This window comes from Diplotaxodon limnothrissa, linkage group LG8, assembly GCF_057381915.1.
Source record: "Diplotaxodon limnothrissa isolate DT_005_m linkage group LG8, D_limnothrissa_male_GT1.1, whole genome shotgun sequence".
Lineage (NCBI taxonomy): Eukaryota > Metazoa > Chordata > Actinopteri > Cichliformes > Cichlidae > Diplotaxodon > Diplotaxodon limnothrissa.
In genome coordinates, this window is record NC_140603.1 from 6,855,002 (window position 1) to 6,879,867 (window position 24,866).

At 41.7% G+C, this 24,866-nt stretch overlaps 1 protein-coding gene across 2 annotated transcripts in view; it reads right to left on the minus strand.

Moving 5' to 3' along the window:
* Nucleotides 1–698: 698 nt before the first annotated feature.
* Nucleotides 699–24,866, minus strand: part of radil2b (Ras association and DIL domains 2b) — a 36,037-nt gene continuing 11,869 nt past the window's right edge. For both annotated transcript variants that reach the window (XM_085360375.1, XM_085360374.1), the window contains exons 6-18: nt 18,337–18,633; nt 17,824–18,216; nt 17,248–17,285; nt 16,936–17,162; nt 16,574–16,686; nt 12,571–12,835; nt 9,277–9,449; nt 7,086–7,230; nt 6,839–7,005; nt 3,652–4,129; nt 3,380–3,576; nt 869–1,008; nt 699–792 (exon numbers count right to left, since the gene is read on the minus strand). In XM_085360375.1, coding sequence (XP_085216501.1) covers nt 699–792; nt 869–1,008; nt 3,380–3,576; nt 3,652–4,129; nt 6,839–7,005; nt 7,086–7,230; nt 9,277–9,449; nt 12,571–12,835; nt 16,574–16,686; nt 16,936–17,162; nt 17,248–17,285; nt 17,824–18,216; nt 18,337–18,633 — 2,727 coding nt within the window. The remainder of the gene's footprint in view (nt 793–868; nt 1,009–3,379; nt 3,577–3,651; nt 4,130–6,838; nt 7,006–7,085; nt 7,231–9,276; nt 9,450–12,570; nt 12,836–16,573; nt 16,687–16,935; nt 17,163–17,247; nt 17,286–17,823; nt 18,217–18,336; nt 18,634–24,866) is intronic.

Here is a 24,866-nt window from a genome sequence, read left to right on the forward strand (position 1 = left end):
GATATGCTTATATGTGCTTTATTGTCATAAGTAGCAGATGATCATATGTCAAGAAGCCTCCAAACATTGCTGGAAGACAGATTTCTGTCTTCATTTACCTTTACAGTTGTTGCAGTGGTCTACATGTTAATTTTTTGTTTGTTGTTGTTTTTAAAAATATATTTGAATCAGAGTATGGTATATCAACATGTCAACAAGCTAACTTACTTACTTCTGGATGTCTGAATGTTAAATGATATTGCAAAACTTCGGAGAACAGCCACGCTTTTTACTCCCAGTAGTGCCTCAGGGCTCGTCTGCTTCTTTTGAAGTGAAGAAATACTTGGACCCAGAAATGTCTAATGACTAAACAAGAGAGTTGAACTTAAATAACACTGTGAAAAATGTTCCATGTGTGTTATTGCATCAGCTTTCTTGTTCTTGTGGTGATGGTCTTGTAGTTGGAGAGAGCATGGAGAGAAAAGGTCTTGTCTTCTACCAATGGAAATGATAACGCTAATGTAACCTTGACCATACACAAAAAAGGACTATGATGCCACTGTGATGTAAATTAAAAAGCTGCAAAACATCTAAAACCTGATAGAAGATTGAAGATTTTCTTTAAATTGTCCATATCCTTTAACTTGAAAGTTCCAAAAGCTCTCAGAATCATCTTTAAGTGCTGATGGTGTGTCACAAGTCTCTCAGCAAATGTAGCGTCAGCACTCATTCTGTATAATCTTAGCCATCCAGTCTGATCTGGACACGAGTAACCTCAGTCTGGCCCCTGACGACTGGATCAGCTCCCTCCCGCTGAAACAGGGAAAGATATGAAAACAAAGTTGCTCGTGCCAAATTCTTTAAATATGAGATATGATAGATTTCTTACTTTTGGTAGTCCAGTCCAAGAAGGCTGATTCCATTAACAGCCAAGATCCTGTCTCCTGGTAACAGCTTCTCACACCGGGCAGCTGGAGAGTCTGGGACCACTGCACGAATGAAGATGCCCTTCGCCTTCAAAGAAGTGTCCTGAAACATGAGGTGTCGAGTTCTCGATTAAAGCAAAGATTTCACAGTTTCTGACTGTGAGGTTTTCAAAATGGTCCTTATTTTTACCTGCATTATATTTTTTTATATATAAATGGCATGAAGTAATATAATTCATGCCACAATACATAATAATATATAGTTATTATGTATTATAGATATATTTTTAGTGTTACGCATCTGCTGTTAACAACTCAAGTACAGTTGTCACACAGTGGAACTTTGTATTTATCTTTTATATTGGTTTTATTTTGATTTTAGCGTTTATTTGCGAGTGTAGTTTTTATTGCATGATTTTATTCTAATGTTCGTATTGCATGGTTTTTAGCGTTTTATTCTACATTGTTTTAATCCACTGTGGATTGGCTGGGCATGGGACAATTAGCTGATAGGGACAGACTCCGGTGCAAAATGCGAGGTGGGCTGGGATGTGACGGGTCCAGTGAAGGGACGAGAGGGGGACAGGAGGCTCCTCCTCGTCATTCTGGGATGAGGCTGGCGTGGAGCCCGCTCTGGAGAAGGAATTTCTGGCCTGCTGGTGGACCCATAATGAGCATTCATCTGGGGTTGTGGGACAATTACACCAGTGGATTTTAGTGCAAGTAGAAAATGGTATTTTTATGGGTTTTAGAATTGTTTTATCTAGTCTCCGTGGGAATTTTAGCATATGGAGAACATTTTATTGTATACTTTTTTCTTTTCTTTTTTTTTTTTTTTGCCTGTCCCATTTGGTGGCCACGGAGCAGAAGCCAGAGGGGGCTGCAGTGGCGTGCCCGCCGGCTCTGCCGGCGGCCAGCTGTGCCAGAGTGAACCGAGCCCCAGGCCCAGAGGCCGGAGGCCCGAGGGCCCCCTTTGCCCCGGAAGAGGCCTGACCGAGCAACAGGCACCAGGCCCCGCCAAGTAGTCACTGGGAGTGAGCTGGTACATACCTGAGCGCCCAGCCCCGGACACCAAGAACCACCAACGCACCAACCCCTGAGGGCATCAGTTACCGGCAGGGAGTGTGGTGAGGGGAGATAGGCCTTTGGTGTATACTTTTTTCTTAGTATTTGGGTTGTTTTATTTCTACTGCCTCGGGAAATAAACTGTTGCTGATCAGACCTGCTTCATCTTTGTGCCCTTGGTATCTGACTCGCTTGCTCCCCCATGTATTTAAGGAATCGTTCGTATGACATTCTGGCGCATCAGCTTTAGTGTCTGCGTTACACAGTACTGTACTCTGCTTCAAAGAAGCCAAACTTTAAGTGTTTTTGAGTAATAGCTGTCCAGACTTTCAGAAGCTCTTTCAAAGTTTTTCAGAGGATATCGGGCACATTTTCATACCTAGCAAAGAGTCATTTTAAATTGTATTTTTAGGCACTTCATTATTAGGTTGGTTGGTGGCTCAATGCTTACTCAAACCTTATTTCTTTTTCTTTTCATTGTAATAGCTGTAAAAGTTTACAGCTATGTTAGCAGAGATAAGATAAGATAAACCTTTATTAGTCCCACATCTCGGAAATTAGTTGTGTCACAGCAGAAAGTGGACTGTGCAAAGTAACAACAGCAAAAAGAAAAATAATGGAATAGAATAAGATAAGAGAATAACATTTTTTTATTTAAATGGTAAAACACAGTTTTTAAATAATTATAATGTTGCAAATATTTAAACAAGTTTAACATATTACTAATAAAAAGAAAAACAAAACATAAAGCTGATTATTAACTGATAATTGATAATCAGTAGCATGTTTGCTAGCTATTTGTCCTTATCCAGCAACAACTGCTAAATTCAATCCTTTTTAATCACAAGATTTTTTTCCTGTGTGGGAAAATACAAATATTTAAGCAGTGAAAATTGAATTCTATTATCTCTTTCTGAACCTTTTATTGTTATATATTTTTTTTAATTTAAAATGTTTCTCTTTCCTCTTCCAAAAACATAAAAATGTTATTTATCTTTTTTTATTAAAATGAGCGCTGTGATGGAGTATCGGGCCACAACATACATCGTCTTTGTTGCACGATGGCATAACCATCAACAACCTCACATCTGTTCATTACCAGCATTTCGTACAAAGCTTGACCAGACACAGCTTACTCCATACTCCTCACCACACTAACTCTATGTGCTAAAAGAGAAATCACTTCCTTCCTTGTTGCTAAAACCGATTCTGACGTACGATTGCAGTAACTCAGAGGGTATAGCAGCTGTGGTACAATTGTAATCTTTTTCATTTTCATTTCGACTTTTTTCTTGAAATAGATCTTCAACTTTACTCTTGGAATTTCATCGTCATAAAATTTTAGCTGTGCCATAGATTCTGCTAGCCCTGTGACGAACTGTCTACAGGTTAAATTCTCGTTGACTTACCCTTGTGTCTATTAGAGCAAGACCAATCCCTCTTTCACCTCGCTCCAGCTCCAGGCTAAAAACCTCTTCATCTGCTTCTTCTTCATCTCCGTGCTCCTCCTCTTCTTCTTTTAGTTCTACGAGTGTTTTCATATTGCTGCAATCGGACTTTAAGCGGTCTACTTTGAGAGCAGCTAAGCACTGAAACACTAATCCACCTGGAGAGTAAAACAAATGATATGTTCAAAAAAAGACGCAGAGAAGAAACTAGGAATGGAAATGTCTTTCTATACCTTCATCATGTGCATCTACACCAGAGAGCCAGGGAAGTGTCTCATCATCAGACTTCATCCATTTGTTTTGGTCTTCCTTCACCTGATCAGTTCGACCTAGTATGAGGGGACTGTTAGGTGGGGTGAGGAGGCAGGAGGGGTCCAGGACTGACCTCCTCGACTCGCTGGTCTCAGTCTCTCTTGTCTGCAGCTCTAGATTTCTTAGCTTTTGGGACAAAATATTGGCACCAGAGGAGCTGAACTCATCCAGGTAGCTGGTGAAGAGAGGAAAGGGTGATGGTGTTGAAGGCGATGATGGTGATGGCGGTGATGGGGGTGAAGGTGGTAAGGGAGCAAAGGTACTTGAAGGGGAATGGTGATTTTGGTCACTAGGCTCCCATAAGTTCAAATCAGCTTGTAATGTATTCAAAGTTTCTAGACTGCTGTTTTGAAGATTAGCCACATTAGTCAGGTTAGCCTCCATTTGAATCCCATCACCCTGGTGGACAAATAACATTAGAACAGCATGAATAGATACACCAATGAGCATAAAAACAGCCACCATAGTATAGTTCATTGTAACATGATGTAAACGATAAAAAGGGTGTCACCAGATTTCTTTTTTATTGCATTATTGTCTGATGAAGAACTTGTGACTGTGAAATGTGCAACAAATATGCCTGCAGTGTTCGAGCTGTTGATTTTTCACTTTTAATGGTCACTTTCAGGCCTAACATCTGCCCTTGCTCTGGTATAGATATGTGATTAGCTTTCTAGTCTAAGGAGCTTGGAAAGAAAAAACATCTGGACTTCTTTAAGTTGCTTGAAGACATTTCTGCCATGTTTCGGTTGTGTACAGGCAGGAGAAGGACCCAAATGCAAAACTCACGACAACAAAATTAAACTCAAAAAGCTGCTTTATTCCAGAATGGCATGGAAAACTAAACTAAACTAAACTAAACTAAACTAAACTAAACTAAACTAAACTAAACTAAACTAAACTGGGACATGGATAAACTGACACGCACGGAAACACAGCCATGAGGGAGACTACGACACTGACAAAGAGAAACACAGGGCTTAAATACACAGAGGGATAACGAGGGAATGAGACACAGAAGGAGAGCACAGCTGGGAGTAATCAGGCTGGACGAGACAAGGGAAGCAAAACTAGAATCACTCACATGAGACATGAACCTTCAAAGTAAAACAAGAAACACACTGACTGAACTCTAGACATGCAAACTTAACAGCAACTGAGAAGACAGAACATAGGGACCTGAAACATGGGACAGAAAGGCACAGTAGACACAACGTGGACATAACGCCACAGGGAAAGAGTAAAACAAAACACAGAACCTCTTAGAAAATAAAATAGGAAACATAATGAAACGCAGACATGACTACATGAATTTGACAACATAACAGACATGAAACACATGAAGGACAAGGGAGACTTAACAGGGGTTGGAAGACACAAGGGGAATCTAATAACAAAGAACTAGAAAAACTCATGAGCTTAATCACATAAACATCCAAATAAACTAAACTCAAAACACTGGGTCATAAGACCCAGGATCATGACAATTTCACCTCTCATCCGAGAAGCTTCTAAGGTCGAATGGTGGAGAGTCCTGGATTTAAACCCTGTGGGAGTGTCCCCTGTAGAGGGTCAATGAACCCCTTAATGATCCTCTACCTAATCACACGAGCCAAGGTGTGAAAACGGGTGTAGGTCACAATCAGCCAAGGTTTCGGGTGAGCTCATTGTGAAGCCTAGCCCCACCCTATCATGTGATTTCCTGAGGTCAGAAGGCCCAGGATATGAGTGGGCGTTAAGGCATCTGGGATCTCAAAACTGGATTATAGATGGCAGAGAGTTGGTGTTGTAAACCACTGTTCAAAGATGGTCGCTCACAGTGGACATAGATGGCTTCTTTCACTCCTCTTTCAAACCATCTGTCCTCTCTGTCCAAAATGTGAACATTGGCATCCTCGAAAGAGTGATCATTGTCCTTTAGATGCAGATGGACTGCTGAGTCTTGTCCTGTGGAGGTGGCTCTTCTATGTTGTGTCATGTGTTTATGTTTGGTCTCTCAAATGTAGAGGTCTGAGCATTCCTGAGTATTCCTCGCACATACACTACATTGTTAATTTTGTGTTTAGGAGTTCTGTCTTTGGGATAAACTCGTTTTTGTCTGAGAGTGTTGCTGGGTCTGAAGTATACTGGGATGTCATGCTTGGAGAAGACTCTCCTGAGTTTTTCTGATAAACCTGCTACATAGGGGATGACAATGTTGTTGCGTTTGTCTTTCTGATCCTCCCTGTTGTCTGTCTAGTTGTTGTCTGGTCATCTTTTCGGTGCCTCTTTGCTGACTTGATGAAAGCCCAATTAGGATAACCACATGTTTTAAAACTCAGGAGAGTTTTTTCTTTCCAAGCTCCTTAGACCACGATGACCTGGATGACTGACAACCTTCACAGATGATCAGCTTTCTAGTTTTTCATAAAATCATCGACAGATGTTTTAACGTTTAAACGGGCCCAGGCTAGCTGGGACTTCCAGTCTCTATGCTAACTGACTGTTACTCTCAGTGACTTAGTGTATAGCTATTAAATACTGGAATTTGAATATTAAAGACAAGCTGAAAGCTGAACAAGAAGTTTTTCTTGAAAAAGGACTGAGTGGTACTAGACTTTTTTTGTTGTTTTTCAGTTGAAAGCGACATTTTTTAAAATAACATTCTTCCTTTGAAACCGATAATGTGGCTACCTGTTGGACATCACTTCTATGTGCAATCTTTGTTTAGCTCTTTGAATTTGTACTTGCTAAATACCCCAATATATTCTAGTTACTGGAAAGAAACACTCAGTAGAGCTAAGAAACCGGTCAGATCGACTAAGAACTGCTGAACTTTATTAATTAGCAGTTATTACTCCTAATTAGCAAGTGTCATCAGACTAACACTACAGACTAAGAAGGTAAACACAGTAAAAATCAACATGGTTGGTTTTACACTGTTTGCTTAGTGGTGCTAGCGCTTAAGCTAAAGCTAATGCTGCTATAGCCTCACAAGGCTGCTAGCATGACGAGAAAGTTTTCTGATATATGTTTTTTTTTAGCAAAGGCTTCCAATCTGACTTTATGTGCAAACTTTATACTTTTATGCTTTATATAAAATATTATTTCTTTTTGCAATTTTCTTACCTTGTGGTCTTCAGCAGTTGAGAGATTTAAGGTGGAAATAAACTCTTTGAGCTTGTCCAGTTCTCTCCTCAGGGCTGAATCTGTTACGGCTCTTCTCAGTTGAAGCTGGTAGCCCACGTCTGGCAGCACCAGTGGATGGTGGGTGTCAAAGCTCTCAAGAATGTCAGCTAAGCAAGAAGACGGAGTGTATTAAAATGAAAAAAATGAAAGGTAAGATTATTGTGTTCACAGTACACTCACTTCTCACCTGTTTGGCGTGCTGCAGCTTGTTCTTGCACTGAAGGAGTCCAGGTGTGTCTACAAGGCGATGCTGGGCTATATAGACTCAAAAGATGGTTCAGCTGGGCTGGACTCAGGGCAGGATAGTCTAAGCGAAGAGAAACCCATGTTTTCTGTGTACACACACACACACACACACACACACACACACACACACACACACACACACACACACACACACAGTGCATTAGAATGATTCTTCTACTACATTTTCATCTGTTAAGTTAAATAAAAACTTTCTTTAAAAAAAGAAAAGCGCTATATAAGAAGCTGTACAAGTCAGTTGTCTTTTTTGAATACAGTTACAGCTGCTCAACGGAAAGGTTTGTATGCTGTTGTGAAAAGCAGCCATTTAAAGGTGAGTAGCTAAAAACTGGGACCAACGACCTTAAGCCAGTGTCCCTCAAACCTGACTGGGGTAACCCTGATGTCTCGGTCAGCTTGAGCTTGAACTTGATGAACTACCCACATTCATCCACAGGTTTAAACAGAACTAGGAAATTTATCAACTGCACACAGACTGTTGAATCAGGGTTTAGTATACTTCCCAAGGACACTTCAATATGTAGACGGGAATGACCTTCCAAATATCAGACCACCCACTCTACTTCCTGAGCAGCAGTTGAGCTGTCTATCCATCAAGAAAGACTTTGGTCTGAAATGTTTTCGGTTGGGGAATGTCATTTTTCACAACAAACAAATCTTCAGCAACTGTGGGATGCTATCACATCGCTATGGACCAAAATTTCTAAGAAATGTTTCCAGCACTTTGTTGAATTAGTTCATGTTTAAATATGACGTTAAGCAAACACAGGGCAAGCAAGTAGATGCCTTTAGGCTAAGTGCAGTATGTCAGTTAAATACTGGAACGAGAAACATCATCAAACCATCCATCCATCCCTTCTCTTCCACTTATCTGGGCCGGGCAACAGCCTAAGCAGAGGAGCCCAGACCTCCCTCCCTCTAGCCAGTTCCTGTAGCTCATTTCCAGGGAAACACAGAGGCGTTCCCAGGCCAGCTGAGAGATATCATAATTCCATGGTGTCCTGGGTCTGCCCATGGCCTCCTGCCGGTAGGAGATTCCAGAACACCTCACCAAGGAGGCGCCCAAGAAGCATGCTAACCCAAACCACCTCAACTGGTTCATTTTGATGTGGAGGAGTAACACCTCTACTCTAAGCCCCTTCTGGATGCATGTGCTCCTCACCCTATCTCTAAGGGAGATGCCAGACACCCTTCAGAGATAGTTCATTTCTGACGCTTGCATCTCATTCTTTGGGTCACTACCCCGAGATTGTGACCAAAGGTGGGAGTAGGGACCTAGAATGTCCGTTGGCTCTCAGCGAAGGCGGTTGCACTTTTTCTCCTCTCCTCCTTACCCTTATCTTCCCTGCTTAGCCTCTTGTCCTCGTCTTGTCTCGTGTGCATTACTTTCCCTGGAACAGTCTCTCACTGTCGTTCTCTAAAACCTAAAAGAGAATTATGGATTTGATCAACTGGTCTCTGAATGCTATTGACACCCTTTTCTCAACGAGGAGTCTGGGCTCGGGAGAGCCCGAGTGCCCTGGAGGGACTTTCCCTGCCGGATACACGATGGACGGGTGGCAGAACTGGAGGGTCATGTACCTGGCGGGACTGTCGATCGAGGACGCTGAAGATATCTACCTATTCGGAACCATGATAACAGGGTTCTTGCTGATCGGAGCTGGCTTGGCCCTGGTTTATCGGAGAAATAAGAGAGCGGAACCGGCTGTTCAAACCCCCCCAAGGCTGCCCGCTGGAATCGAAGCGATGGGACGAGGCGCGACCTCTCACAACGAACGCAGCATGGTTAACACCTTGGAGACGCTTACAGCTGCTGTGAAGGCTCAAAACAAGACCATTGAGCGTATGGGGGGATACATCAGAGAGAGGCCTGCTCAAAATGAGACCCTTGAGCGAAAGTTGGAACACATCGTGGAACGGATCACTGCAGTTGTGAGGTCTCAGAATCAAAAGAATGACAACACCACGGAACAGAAGTTTGATACCATCATGGGGAGGCTCGCGGCTCTCCAACGGGAGATTGAGAGACCAGCGTCAGAGTGTTAAAGAGCAGCCTGAAATTCTCCTGGGCTGCTCGCATGGAAAATCAACAAAATCAACATCGTGTGTTTTACCTGCAGTAAATTCTTTCTAGGCGTTGCCAGCAGATTGACAGCCGATGAGAGTGTGTGTGTGTGCTCCAAGGCTAATTCTCCCAGTCCGGCTGCATGGGCCCAGTCAAGGAGCAGGTCAAGATTGGCTCGTATTCGCACACCTCTGGACCACTGATAGAACCCTGGCTCAGATCCTGTGTGCACAACAGTATTAAACATGTTTTATGTACTAATGTATAATGTACAGTAAGTTTAGATATTAGTCTCCCAACTATATATGCACAGCTCAGAATTGGGGCATCCTCCTAATGAGCTGAAGATGGTTTCCTGGGGGATCTCCTTCCAGTTCTGGACTTGGGCATCACTGAGCCCCTGGACAGTGTGAGATGCAACATGGTGGAGGTCATTTTGTAGTTCTTGCAGTGCTCCTGCTGTTCCTCCTTCCACAAAGGAGCAGGTATCAGTCCTGCTGATAGTTTAAGGACCTTTGACATCCCTGTCAACCTCTCCCAATTTTTGGGGGGTAGGGTTATTTAGAAGGTTTAATGAGTTTGTTATATGATTCTTTTAAAATGTTTTTTTTAACTCTTGTATTAATTACTTACACACATGGTTATAGTTTAGCCAATATGATAACTGAAAATGTAGAAATCTCAACTTCTCTTTATGTTGGTAAAAACCTGCTGTAACCTATTGATTTATGGTTATTACAGTTGGGTATGTTTAGCTCTTTCATTTGTTTGTTGAATTATAAGAAACAGACAACTGCTATCTTTATTGCATATTGTTAATTTCCCACAGTAGAAGCACTTCGGTTTAAGTCGGCACCTTCATACTTCAGAAGAAATACAAAGGAGACAAGTGAACAAGTTCTGCAGCCACTGCTAAATCTCTTGATGGCCACTAGAGGGCAGGGCAGTTACAGCTAAATGTAACTTCTGTTAGTACATAAACTTTCAGGCCTTAAGAACTTAATTATGAGCCAAGAGATATACGGGAAAAGATGCCAAACACGCTGTAAGTTTAAGCCATACATGATGCATCACAATCTCTGTGCCAGTATAGAAGAAAAGATGAAGTGCAAAGAAATTCATGACAAATGTGACTCAGTGTAAATGTTATTACAAAGTTAGGGCAGAACACTCACACAGTTTTCCCATTTAATAGTAACAATCTGATCTTCTTGTGACTGATGAGGATAATTCACTAGTAGACGAAAGACTGAGAAGTAGTCGTGGTATAAACTGTGAAGACCTGAAAAGGTGAAATGATTCTGCTGACCTATAAAATTATCCACTTCACTTTTTACTACTTGTCAGCTGAGACTATCAGGAAAGACGACGCTCGAACCAGCAAAAATGTGTTGAAAGAACTTGAAGGCAACTATGTGAAACTACTAAAAGATTTTGTGATTTGGATAAAAAGTGAAAGCTACTGAGATTTCTTTAAGGTCATTTAATGCATGTCAAGAAAAAAATGTTCCAGACTTTAACACTCTACATTTATAAAGGCTAATTTACACTATGGAGCCCTGCTTTTAAAAGCTGCCATATGTTTAACACAGTCTGTGAGGCTGGATTTAAGAAATAAGCCTTAATAGTTTTTAGAACATGTTTAGCGCCATCTTGTGCCAGTACAGAACATAATGTCACCGGGTTGGTTGGTTGCAGCTCACAGACATTTTTAAGTTTATGTTAACTAACTAGTGACAGAACCAATAACCCAGTGAAAATCAAGGAGAAAAGGCAGTCTAAGGGGGGTTACTTTTGTGCTGCCTCTGTCTACAACAATGAGTTTTATTCTAAGCAACCAAAGATATAGTGTCCACTTTCAGTCTCTGTCTCTTAAGCAGTAAGTGGATTTCCTTGTTTAGCTACCTGTACTGAAATTGGAAAATCCACCTGCCAGCTATAACGTTTGGGGTCCAAGCATTTTATAAATGAGGACTGTGTGGAGGAGAGCCTGCTTGAGTTACCAGACTGAAAAGCTGGTGTCCGAAACCAAGCAATCAGCTGGCAAAGCAGAGGTCTGCAAGTTACGATATTTTATGCAGTAAATTTGTCTTTCTTTTCCAAGCACAGCCAAACAGTTTACAACATAACAGGTTACTACGTGTGCATCACACCACAAACCAAATTGTGCTTCTTACCGAAGCACAATCGGGGATCTTGACATCCATCAGCATGGACGTTATGTTAATCCTAAACTGGTGTGATGTCTGTGGTGTGACGTGCTTGTAGTAAACAGTTTTTTCTTAAAACATAGTTTTTGGTCTGCGTCGGTTGGAATAATTGGTTCCCTGAAAGCAGAGACTTTGCAGAGTAAATAAATAAAAACATAACGACATACTGTAATTATAATTAGATAGTGCTCTACTGTTTTTGCGTTTTGTGTCATCCTCATGACTAAGGTGTGTTCATTTTGACCTTGTTTTTTAATATCTCTGCAAAGTAATTTGTGACCTGTTTTTGTCTAAAAAAAAGTACCCTGTAAGTAAACTTTACTTACTTACATAATTATTAACCACAAACCCCTGTGAAACACTGCAGGCAGCTTACGGCGTAATTGGACGTGCACTTCTCTATAAATTTAACAACAAGCTGCGTTAAGGCAACCCGCAGCGACTGTGATTGGCCTGTTCTGTATCATCGATTCGACCTATGCTACTGTTTCACTGCAGATTTTGAATTCATCAGTGCAAGGGTAACAGTCATTGTCAATATAAGGAATAATAATCGCAGCATCAGCACAAGGAGTCACAAATGTCAGCAAGTTCCTGAAGCGAGATTGATGAAACTACGGGAATGGATGTGAGGGAATGTACAATGATGTGGAAAAACTTGACGGACAAATATGTTTGCCCCTAAAAAATTCTGACCACAACACATAGTGGGGACCCAGGAGGGAAAAAATTCCCAGCATTCCCACAAGCACCCACATAAATGCTGGCAACAGTGTTGCTGACTTACAGTAGATTACATTGTAGCTTCTACAAAGATTCAGCACAGAAGTCTAAATCAGGCTTTAAACCTCAGAGGGTTAAAGGTCGTAACTGGCTAACCAGACGTTACAAATTTGACCAGTAATTCTGTACATGCAGGTTTTTTTATGTTCTAGTGGCATTTGAAATTCAAGCGTAATTTAGCCTATGAATGCACTTTTCTAACTCGTCACTGAGCATTCCTTTCTCTTATCCAAATATGGTCACCTTGCCTAAAAAAACCTCTCAAAGGTTAATGCAGCAAACAGTGGCTACATCCATCTTTAATATAGTCTATGATACAGACACTGGAACACCCCAAGCAACCAGCGTACCTCTCTCCATGAGTGAGTTGAAGAGTGATGCATTGATGAAGTAGAAGAGGTAGCTGATGAGCTGAGAGGAAATCTCCGGGTGAACCTGGCAGTCGGAGACTAGTGTCAGGCACTCGGTCAAAACCTCCACCACCTGCTGGATCTCCCCAGGGACCTGCAGTCCTCCGCTACCCAGGACCTGAGCGCTTTCACTGGCTGTACTCAGGTCAGAATTTTCCCTGAACGGATTGCAATCCAAAAGTCCTGGCAGGAGTGGGTAAAGGACCTTGTGAGACAGAAAACAAATGTGCAGCTTAGAGTCACTCAGTTTTGATGTGGAGCTGGCAATTGTTGATAATTCCTGTGGGTCAATTTGAGGTTGGAAAAGTTAACTTTGTGTGGTGTATGTTCTGATTAGCAGGATAAAATAAAACATGTAACCCCCTAACCTAGAATTCAGACCACCCACAATTTCCTGGCGTGTCTGTCTCACACTATAACATAGCTGATAGAAGACTGGGTAGACCCAACCAGTGCTCGCAGAAATAAAAAAGACATAATGTTTTTAACATTTCCTTCCTTTCAGTGAAAGGCCCTTGGTGTTCTTCAGGGCGAGCCCGGACAACGGCCGCTTTGTTCAGGCTAATTGTACACAGACATCTCCCTTCCTCTCCGATCTCACTCTTAGACCCACCAAGCATCCGAGGCCAACTCCAGCCATAGATCACATTCCTAAAAAGCTGAATATGGCTCGTGTGGGCTTGGCATTGCACTGCAAAAAGAACTGCTGAGTGAAGGGTTTTGAAGCAATCCACCCTGAGGAGATCAGTTTACTTTCACTAACGCTCTGAAGCTAGGAAAGGCCGAACATGAACAGGAGAACGTAACGACCACGGATCCCACTGCACATAAGACGCTGGAAATGGCTGAACAATAAAGCAAATAATCTTGCAAATGTTGCTGGTTGGAAAATATCTCTCAGTGGAATCAGGGCAGAGAGGATTTATTCACTCAGCAGCACTGGATTCTGGGATTACCACATGCATCCATGGCACGTATTAGCCTGGGGTAAAAAAACATAAAACTGCATTCATTGTGACGAACACGTAAACACGCAGTCTGCCCACAAGCCTGTTAAAGTGCGCCTTTATTCATCACGACATGTCTTCAGCTGCAATAGCTGCTCACCAGTGGCGCCTTTTGTTTTCCATCCCGCAGCAATAACCCTCACATCAGATGGAAAGCCATGAAAAACTCCTAAATAAACAGAGATTTAAGAAACTTTTAGCATGTCTGCTGAGATTTAAAGCTGAATTTGCTGTGATCTAGGAGGAGTTATAATGTTATCAAACAAGAGGTTTTTCCTGGGTCACCTTGTGGAGCAACCTGTCAGGATTTAATATAACTTTATACTGCCTCAGACAAGCTACACTACATAAAACGCTACTGTAGACTAACAGTGGTCACACCACAGGCCTCATGGCTCTGAGCTTTCTAAGTTGTGGCGTTCATGATGGATGACAAAACATGCCTGGATTAACAGGACAAGAACAGAAAAAAGCAAAAATCAAAGAAGACTATGTGAGAAGAAAGCGAGTTCAATCTGCCCAAACAGCAGAGAAATAACTTTATCCTCTTCTCTTTTGTCTAGTAATCAAGATTATGCAGCACAAATAATACCTCACATTAACCCATCCTTGGCTCATGAACGATTCATAGAATAGATTACAATAAAATAAAGTTTTAAAAGATACATTCAGTTAAAATAAGATCTACGTGGTTTAATTCAATTCAATTTTATTTATACAGCACCAAATCACAACAACAGTTGTCTTAAGGCGTTTTATATTGTAAGGTAGACCCTACAATAATACATACAGAGAAAAACCCAACAATCATATGACCCTCTATGAGCAAGCACTTTGGCGACAGTGGGAAGGAAAAACTCCCTTTTAACAGGAAGAAACCTCCAGCAGAACCAGGCTCAGGGAGGGGCGGGGCCATCTGCTGCGACCGGTTGGGGTGAGAGAAGGAAGACAGGATAAAGACATGCAGTGGAAGAGAGCCAGAGATTAACTGTACTTGACTTTACCAATCAATCTATCTTCCTTCAGCAATTTTAAGTTCACCGCAAGTGACGCTGTACAAGATGGATAAAAAAAACCAACAGCAACAGTATTTTGGTGGAGAAGGTGGCAGTTTGTTGTAATACCCTGTTAACATTTAATATCTGGTCAAAACTGGGACAACTGGTGCTTTCCTGTGTCCCCTGAAGTTCTTCATGATCTGCTGTACCATTATATAACACAGCCGAACGAACTATTAGTTGCTCTAATTTGTAAATTGTTTTGTAGAGATAACTAACTGACAATGAAAAGGAAATTATAAATATTACCAGTTGATTGGATATACTCCAATAAAGTATTTTATAAGCAAAACGGTGCAGGAGAGAAGTTAAGGTGAACCAGCTGAACATTACATTTTCTAAAAGGTAAAATTATGCATCATGTTAGAAATTACTATCTGTAGGCAGGTATCTAGACCATATCCTCCAACACTTTTCCTCTTTAAAGAACCAGGGTCATATTACTGAGTTCCTTCCTTCACAGGAAAATTGTTTAAGAAAAGAAAATTGCAGCTGCCAGAATTTATGTGAGACCTCTGTTTTTCTATCTTTAACATGTCAGCATGTCAGGCTGGCTAATGTCATTTGCTAATGATGTCTTGGATGTGGCCTAATACTTGAAAAGACAGAACTCTTTAAATCTGCATTGTTCGTTTGAAGCATCACGGTAACTGGAAGAGGAGACTTCCATATCAACTATCAGCTTAAAGATGTAACTGTATGACTCCAAAATAGGACAGTCTCCTGATTAATTTTTTTTGGATGCTATTTTCACCCACACCCACACACTTAACTGGAAATTTATCTGAATCTTTCCTGGGCAGAGCTCCATGGGTGTGGCGCTTTAGTGAAAGTGCACAACTGGATACTGTGGCTACAATAAAATATGTTTTTTCTCTTTTCCCAAGGAACACTGTGTGAATAAAGCACAACATAAATCAATACAAACATACAGACTAAGAACTGTAAATGATTTACCTTTAGTGTCAGGAACTTGGCAAAATGTGCTTACTAGTTTTCCTACTGTGAGATAAGTATGAACATCAGTCTTTAGTCTAGGAACTAAAATTGGACCTAGAACAAGGAGACAACTAGCCTAGCTTAGCATAAATAATGGAAAGGAGCTTGACTAACTCTTAAACTTCTAGAAAAATTAGACAACCATATACCAATACAGACATTTCACTTGTATATTTGAATTAATAATTCTTTTTTTTGCCTTTGGGAAACCTGGCCTTTTTATTGCTCAAGGTGGAATCATAGTTTACTAACAAGGTGCTAACTTACTGGAATACAGTGTGTTTTCACTGGCAAGAAACATCCAAACTAAGAAGGAAGAAAGAAAGAGTAAAAAAAGAAGAGAAAAGCTACAAAGCTTGAAAACCAAAAAAAAAGAAGCTAAAAGGGTGCAAAAAAAGTAGGTCTTCATTACTTCATTAGTACAACTGTCACATCATACAGACATTTGAAACTTTGTTAGCATGAGAATATGTGCACAAAGTCCTTTCTCTACAAATAAAAAGTTGAAAGAAATGGTTCCTTGCTAACACACACACACACACACACACACACACACACACACACACACACACACACACACACACACACACACACACACACACACACACACACACACACACAAGGCCCTTGGTGTCCCGCCTCTCTCCCATGTCACAATGCACTCAGTGTGGTCTGGCAGCATTGCTGCTCTGTCTGCTAGAAAGCTACTGGAATGCTAACTAAGCTCTTTATTCTCAGCCATTTGCAATGGGTGGACCAGATGATCTACAAGTTGTCTATGCAGGTCAGATCGTTTCCTTCCAGTTAAACCAAGGACATATGTAATCAGCAATTTGTAAACCGCACCACTGAGTCACTTCCTTGATAGTAGTCTGTTACCTTAGTGAAGTAGTACACACACTGCTGAAAGGCGAGCATGATGACCTCCTCTAGGACAGCTATCGTCTCTTCGCTGGCTGAACGGACGCAGGACATCAGAAGCTCTAACAATACTGAAAGGTATACATTCAGAAACGCATAAATGTCATGTAATCATATGGTTGGAAATGTGGACTGTGCTTCATAATGTTGCACTGTTTGGTTGCACTACTGCCCAGCATAAGATAAATAAGGAATATGATGAATTTTAAATTATGCCAGCAGAGATCAAGAATAAAAATCCGGAGTTGGAAACAAGCAGAATAGCTCCTCTTTCATTATTATCATGGTTACATGCTCTCTACAGCACCTAAACAACTAACCCAAGTTCTTTACTTCCTTGCTCTCATCATCTTCCTTCTCTGGTTCCTCCTTTTGTTCCTCCTCTTCTCGGGCTCTCCACTCCAGAATAAGAGGCAGCTGGTGCTGAATGAGCTGCAGCAGCTCCAGGCTGTTTGACATCCACACCACTAGGGGGTGCAGTCCAGGGATCAGCTCTTGAAGGCAGAGAAGAGTGGGGTCTTCTGGGTTTGAACCTTCGCACCTGAGACTGCAACACAGGAGGAAAGCTGTGCAGTGTTCTCTGTGAACTGTAATATAATTAGTGTCGGGGAAATAAAGAAAGCTCTGCTTACACTTCAGGCTGAACTGCAGCCAGCTCCTTGGTCTGCTCCTGCACGACAAGATTAAAAGTTTTGGAGTGACTTAAAATAGCAATAGGTAAAATTGTAAGCCAGAGCCATCTGGGGGATATAACACAGTATTTCTCTGTTCTTCAGATAGTAACTTAATTTAGTAATTCAGTCCTTGGTTGCTACAGTGAACAGCAGTTTGAGTTCCTAAGAAATGATTCCCTGAAGAAAGTTCTGCTTTGGGAAATTAACTTTTGGAACAGAATTTTAAGCCTGATTTTCTCCCTGCAGACATTTTCTCTTTGGTCTCGGTGTGCTCGTGCTGGATGCACTCAGCAACACTTGAAAGTGACCTCTCCTTTGGTTAGCAGTGAAGCAGATGATTGAAAAAGACTGTAAGCACATCATGGCGACCAGCTATGGATCTCTTTAAATATTAACCTGTGCACATCCTTTTTTAAACATGAAATCTCTGATTTCCTGACATTGAACACATCTGGAGCAACTTTTTTTGCTTGTTGTTGTTATGCTCCACTTTAAAATGTGGCCGAGCTCCTTATGTCTGTTACTACAACTCACCCACATGGCACTCTGAACTCCACTTGCAATACGCAGCAGAAGCCTGCGTAGGTCTGACGTTTGAAGACAAACTGATGAATACTGAACACACATGCACAACAGGAATGCAACAGTCAATGGTGGTCTACCACTGATGCTGCTACTGCTCCCCATAGCAACAATCTCCTTCACAATAATGTCCTCGTCTTCAGCTGCATAGGTAAGAGTCAGACTGTGGCCTTCAGGTGATTTTAGAAATGGAGGCCCTCCGCTCAAGGGCAGTTTGCAGTTTGGGCTCTGGTAGGTGATGCAGGTGCTACAGAGGATCTTTTTGCTTGTAGTTGCAGAGGTGGTGTGACCTAGAGTCCAGGAGGCGGCAGACAGGCTGGGTTCAAGAGCATCACTGATCACTTCCTTTATTTTCCAGAAAGAAACAAGAAACATGAAACATGAAGCAGGATTTGCACTTAAGAAAAAATCCAAATTGATTAAAAGTAAAAGATTTTGGTTCTTGTGAAGGTAATCTGCCGTTACCTTGTGCATTGAAGCTAGAGGGTCTTTGAAAAGAAACAAGTAGTGCTGTCCCAACCCAATAATATCACCAGAGCAAAGCGGTTCCTCATTTCTCAGCCCTTTTCCATTCTTAGTGACCACGGCATCCTGACGCGGGCAGAGAACGGTGGGTGCAACGGCGCTGTGGCGAAGGAAGTAGCAGTGTCTCGGAAGAATATCAGCGGCAAAGAGAAGGATATCAGCCTTTGACCCTTCCTTGTGACCGCTTTGTTGACCAACAACAATATTTGGGCTGGCAAGGAGGTAGATGACAAAGTCCTGAGTGAAGAAATAAATGACAAGTTACCAAACAATCACCAAGAGTTCACTATATCTCATCTTCTCTCAAATGTATTCCACCCTGTACAGTGCCGTTGTCTGCTGGTGCTTTGTTCAGGCATGCTCAAAGAATTTCTTTTAGTATATAAAGAAGCATTATGATTACCTGACCTCCCATGTGAGATTTTTATTTTTTTTTAACTTTGGTATTATTGTTTTGGTTTTACCTGCTTCTTTGATTACATTTAACTTCCAGATCTACTTGGTTTAATTCAATTCTATTCAATTTTATTCATACAGCGCCAAATCACAACAACGGTCGCCTCAAGGCGCTCTGTATTGTAAGGTAGACCCTACAATAATACATACAGAGAAAAACCCAACAATCATATGACCCCCTATGAGCAAGCACTTTGGCAACAGTGGGAACTAAAAACTCCCTTTTAACAGGAAGAAACCTCCATCTTAACCAGGCTCATGGAGGGGGGGCCCCTCCATGAGCCTGGTTAAGATGGTGACCGGTTCAGGTGAGAGAAGGAAGACAGTATAAAGACATGCTGTGTTTAAGCACCAAAAGCTTTAGAATGGATCATAGTTTTGGTTCAAATCAGAACTTGCACAATGATCCAGTGACAGGTTCCAATACTTCTAATATAGCCTATGAATGGTTGCCTGAAGAGGATTTAGTGATAGTAGGAAAGCTAAAAAACAAGAATGCAAAGATCTGCTTAATACAATTCAATGACAAGTGTCTGCACAGTGAATGCTAGCATGCTGTACTTGAGTATAAACAGTGGTAAAAAAAACAGCATTTAGTAACAGAAAGGTGTGTCCACACAGGCAAGGCCAACATGGAAATCTGTGCTGACACAAAATCTGTGACATTCAGTGACTTCAGTAGGGTTCAACTTTTCTGAACTTTGAGGCGAGCAACGGAAGTGACTGTCACTGAGCTCAAACCATATTTTAATTACCATATGACAGGATTGTAAATATATTTGAGGGTTATCCAGTTATCCAGGAAATCGAAGTCTGGAATGTCCGCTATCAACCAACCATCAGCAATAAAGCAAATTGCTACTGGTGTGAATGCCATAGACATTCCAGACAGACCTCTGAGGTCTAAGTCATCGTAGGTGGAACACTACTATTAATGCTAACGCTAAACCTATATTTTAGAGAAGGTAAAAACTGATATATTTTTTTTATTTTTGTCTGATTAATTTCTTTGTACCTTGATTGCAGAGACTTGGGAGCACAATTTAAAGGTACAGTAAGTAATCTTTTGACATTATTTAGTAGAAAAAAAGACAGTTGTACTCATAAATATACATTGATTAGTGTATATGTACATCTTCTAAAAAACTGATGCATTCTCACAAACTCGGAATGAATTCATTAAAAATACATGGCAGCGAGCGCTCCTGTGGGAATTTGGAGGGATAAGAAAAGATTTTACACACTGTATCTTTAATAAAAAAGAAAAAATACATATTACATAAAAATACATACAAAAACTGTGAAAACCTGGCCAGAAGGTGCATCACATCAGCTGCAGGACTGTTTTGAAAACACGGACTGGAGCGTGTTCGAACATCAGGACCTTGAAGAGCACACAACATCAGTGCTCTCATATATTAACTTCTGTGTCAACAGTGTCACTGTGGACAAACGTCTCCGGGTGTATTCCAACCAGAAACCCTGGATGACTAAAGAGGTCCAGGTCCTGCTGAAGCAACGTGACGCCGCTTTTAGATCCGGTGATGGTATGCAGTACAGTGCAGCCAGATCTCAGTTGAAAAGAGGCATCAGAGAGGCCAAGGCAGCGTACAAGAGAAGGATCGACGACCACTTCACCACCAACAACTCATGACAGGTATGGCAGGGAGTTCAGCACTTAACCAACTACAAACCTGGTAATACCACGTTGACTGAGGGTAACGCGGAGCTTGCAGAGGAGCTGAACCACTTCTTCGCACGCTTTGAGGTGAAGGGACCAGAGGCAGCAGCAGCAAAAACATCGGACAGCAGCAGCCCAAGCCTCATAGTGCAGGAATATGAGGTGAGGCGCACACTGAGGGCAGTGAACCCCAGGAAGGCCACCGGACCAGATGGGGTAACCGCAAAGGTCCTAAAAGAGTGTGCAGACCAGCTGGCTGGGGTCTTCACTAAGATCTTCAACACTTCACTGTCCCAGTCCTGCATCCCGCCGTGCCTAAAGTCAGCCACAATTGTCCCACTGCCAAAGCGTACTAACATTAGCAGCCTCAACGACTACCGACCAGTTGCTCTAACACCTGTTATAATGAAGTGCTTTGAGAAACTGGTCCGACGTCACATCATGTCCTGCCTGCCACCCACACTCGACCCGCTCCAGTTTGCATACAGAGCTAACAGATCAACTGAAGATGCCATTGCTACAACGCTCCACACCACCATCTCTCACCTGGAAGTGCAGGGCCGTTACGCCAGGCTGCTCTTTGTTGACTTTAGCTCTGCTTTCAATACGATACTCCCGGACAGACTAATAGATAAACTGCTGGAAATTGGACTTCCTTCCACCACCTGCCGCTGGATCAGAGACTTCCTCTCAGACCGTGTACAGAGAGTTAGAGTGGGGCCTCATCTTTCCTCAGCCCTCAGCCTCAACACCGGCTCTCCACAAGGCTGTGTACTGAGTCCCCTACTGTACACTCTGTACACACATGACTGTGTTAGTTCCCACCCAGACAACACAGTCATCAAGTTTGCAGATGATACCACTGTGGTGGGGCTCATCTCAGGGGGAGATGAGACTGCATACAGAGCTGAAGTTCAGAGGCTGTCAGATTGGTGTGCAGATAACAACCTGGACCTCAATACCACCAAAACAAAAGAACTGGTAGTTGACTTCAGAAGGAGGAAGTCCGAGCTGCAGCCTGTCAGCATCAACGGGGAGTGCGTGGAAAGGGTCTCCAGTTTCAAGTTTCTGGGTGTGCACATAGACACAGACCTCCAATGGAGCTCTAACACCTCTGCGGTCTTAAAGAAGGCCCAACAGCGTCTCCACTTTCTGAGAATCCTCAGAAAAATGGACCTGAAGAAGGAGCTGCTGACCGTCTTCTACCGCTGCTCCATTGAAAGTGTGCTGACATATTGCATCGGTGTGTGGTTCTCCAGCTGCACCACAGCACACAGAAAGGCACTCCAGAGGGTCATCAACATGGCCCAAAAAATCATTGGACATCCTCTTCCCTCCCTGAAGGACCTGTACAGCACTCGCTGTCTCAAGAGGGCACGCAGCATCCTACGGGACTGCACACACCCAGGACACCGGGTGTTTAAGCTGCTGCCGTCTGGCAGGAGGTTCAGGCTGCTGAGGTCCCGAACAAATAGACTCAAGGACAGCTTTTACAACAGGGCAATAGCCCTGATCAATGTAAATAGCTGACCTGACTGGATACCTCCCTGGACTTTTTAGGGGGAGGTAACAATGTTTAAAACGATAACAATAATATTTATATTTATAACAAGGTGCAATAATAATTAATGTGCAATAATAACAGTGTGCAATACACATACACTTATTCTTCTTTTTTATACTAAGTTAATATACTGTGTTGTGTTGTTTGTTACGTTGTGATGTGTCATATCGTGTCGTGTTGTGTTATATGTAGTGCCGACGTAGGACAGTTTTTCCAATTTCATTGTACTACTGTACTATGTATGACTGTGCAATGACAATAAAGAGTTATCTTATCTTATCTTATCTTATCTTATCTTATATTCTGATTGCCCAAGTTTAAGAAAGCATATCAATCACTGAAGAGCCAGCAGCAGTCTAGTTGCGGTTGAAGAATAGCGTCAAAATTAAAGTTGAACAGATGTTGCAGATGTTACTCTGTCATCAGCTCAAGGTGCTTCTTAAATAGCGCCTGAATGTCCTTGTTAGACTTTCTAGTAATAGGTTTGCATTCAAGAATCATTTTCTTCTGTCTATTTGCCAATTATATAGACAGTGGAAAAAAACAACAATTAAAAAAAACTTGAGAAAATTATGAGCAGAAGAAAGAAAAGCACACACTTCAAACCTCACACATTTGTGTCCACTGAGCTAACTGCCATTATGTTCATGTGGTAGCATTACTGAGTTAATGATGCTGATCTGACACATGCTGCAAACTTCACAAACCAAAGGGTAACGTGAAGTCGGCTACATCGATCTTATATACACAGTCTGTGGTTAATCAGCAACATATCTGCAACATGTTAACAGACTGCATCCATTTGACTTTGTTTGGTCTGTAAAAAATGTTATAAAAAAAAGGCTCAAATCTGAGTAATGAGTGCTTTTGTAATGCTTGAGTTCATTTTATGGATAGTGCTGTGATCTGGAGACACAACTACACACTTTAGCCCTTTTGTTAATCACTAACAAAAAGAAAGATTGAATTTAGTGCATTACGTCAGTCCACCATCAGCTATGTAACAGTCTCCCTCAAACAAAGCTTAGCAGTCTGATCATGTGGAGGTACTGGAATTAAAATCTAGATCCAAGCCTGATTAGACAAACAATGTTTTATTAGCCCCAGTGAGTGGCAAGCATAGTGTGTAGAGATTATTATGTTTGACATTCCCCTTGTGATGCTTGTGTTTTCCAACTGGACAGATTAAAGCTGAATTAATGCACAAATAAACTCTTTAAACCTTTATAATACTATATCTTGGGGGTACATGATTATATTCTTATGAAGGGTATTTTGGGAAAGAGCTGTGACGCAGAGCTAAAGCACTGCAGAATCTGTGTATGTGTGTGTGTGCCTGCATGTGTGCGGCTGTTGGCCACCGTTAAAAAACCACTGGTAATCAGTCAGGAAGCAGTGCCAGGCTTGTCTTCTTCTGTTTCCTGAACAGTGTTTTTATACTGACAGTTTTTCTACGTGCTGTTCACTGACCTTCACAATAATGATTCTTTCCGCTGCCTCTCACTTTCACTTAAGAAAACAATGGATTTTACAGCACATGTACCACTATACTTTAAAATGTAATGGTTTGCATATGGAAATATTTTTTAAAGAAGCTGAAAACAACGTACATGCAGCTAAAACTGTAGAGCAGTCTAAATTTACCGTTAGCTGAGTTGTGCCCAAAAATTATACCTCATCGTTTTAGCTAACCACACCTAACAGAGGCAGAGCTACTGACTGACTATAGCGGTTTTTAAGTGTAGAATCTACCTAGCTAACTGATAAAGCAAGTTCTCGTTCTATGAATTTTATATAAATGCATTTCAACTTAACAACGCATTAAATTGTCTGGTGAAAACTGCATGGTGCTAAAAGACTGAAGCTAAAACTGCCTATTCCAGTCAAAAGTTAGCATGCTCAGCAGTTGACATAAAAGACACAGCAACGTATTCCATTGTGTTACTCAATGAGAGTAACGTATTCTGAATGCTTTGGATTCAGAATACTCTTAATATAAAATGAGTAACAGTAGGGTGGACATTAGTTGAGGCTGCACTTTATGCAGCGATTTCGTATAGAAAATTACTCGGCGCGTAAATAAAACAGGCCCGCGGCTGCGAACCGTAGTAAAGAGACCTCTGGCTAATATGTCGGGTTCCATGTCGGGCTCGTAGCCGAAAACTAGCTTTACTTTGTTGTCTGGGTCAACTTTGCTAACGAGAGACAGAGCGAGGCGTTGAAAGGCTGCTCCAACGGAAGTTATTGTTTTGGAGGAAAACACGAACACAGTGTACAGTCGAGTCTAAATAGCTTACTTACAACTGCGTTCGTCAGGCACTCTTTTTGGCTGCAGTGGTTATTATTATATTTACATGTTCCATACATGCTATGGCTGTAACACTCTGCCTATTGCCTTCATATTAAATAATTTTTTGAATAATACTTTTAAAAAAATATTTCTTCACGTCATTATGCGGGCCGCAAGTAGAGGTGGCATGGGCCCCGAGATTGAGAAACAGACTCAATCTCGGGGCCTCTCAATGTGTGTTTTGTTTGCATTTCCACCGGCGTGGAATTACCAAAAATAGAGAGGGCATAGCCTAACATATGAAGCAGGAAAAGATCGCAGTGTAATCCCTTTATTTCGCAAAGTAACTGTACTCTGATAACCACCTTTTTAAACAGTAACTGTAATGGAATACAGTTACTCATATTTTGTATTTTAAATACGTAATGCCGGTACATGTATTCCGTTACCCCCAACACGGGAAACAGAATCATTGTTAT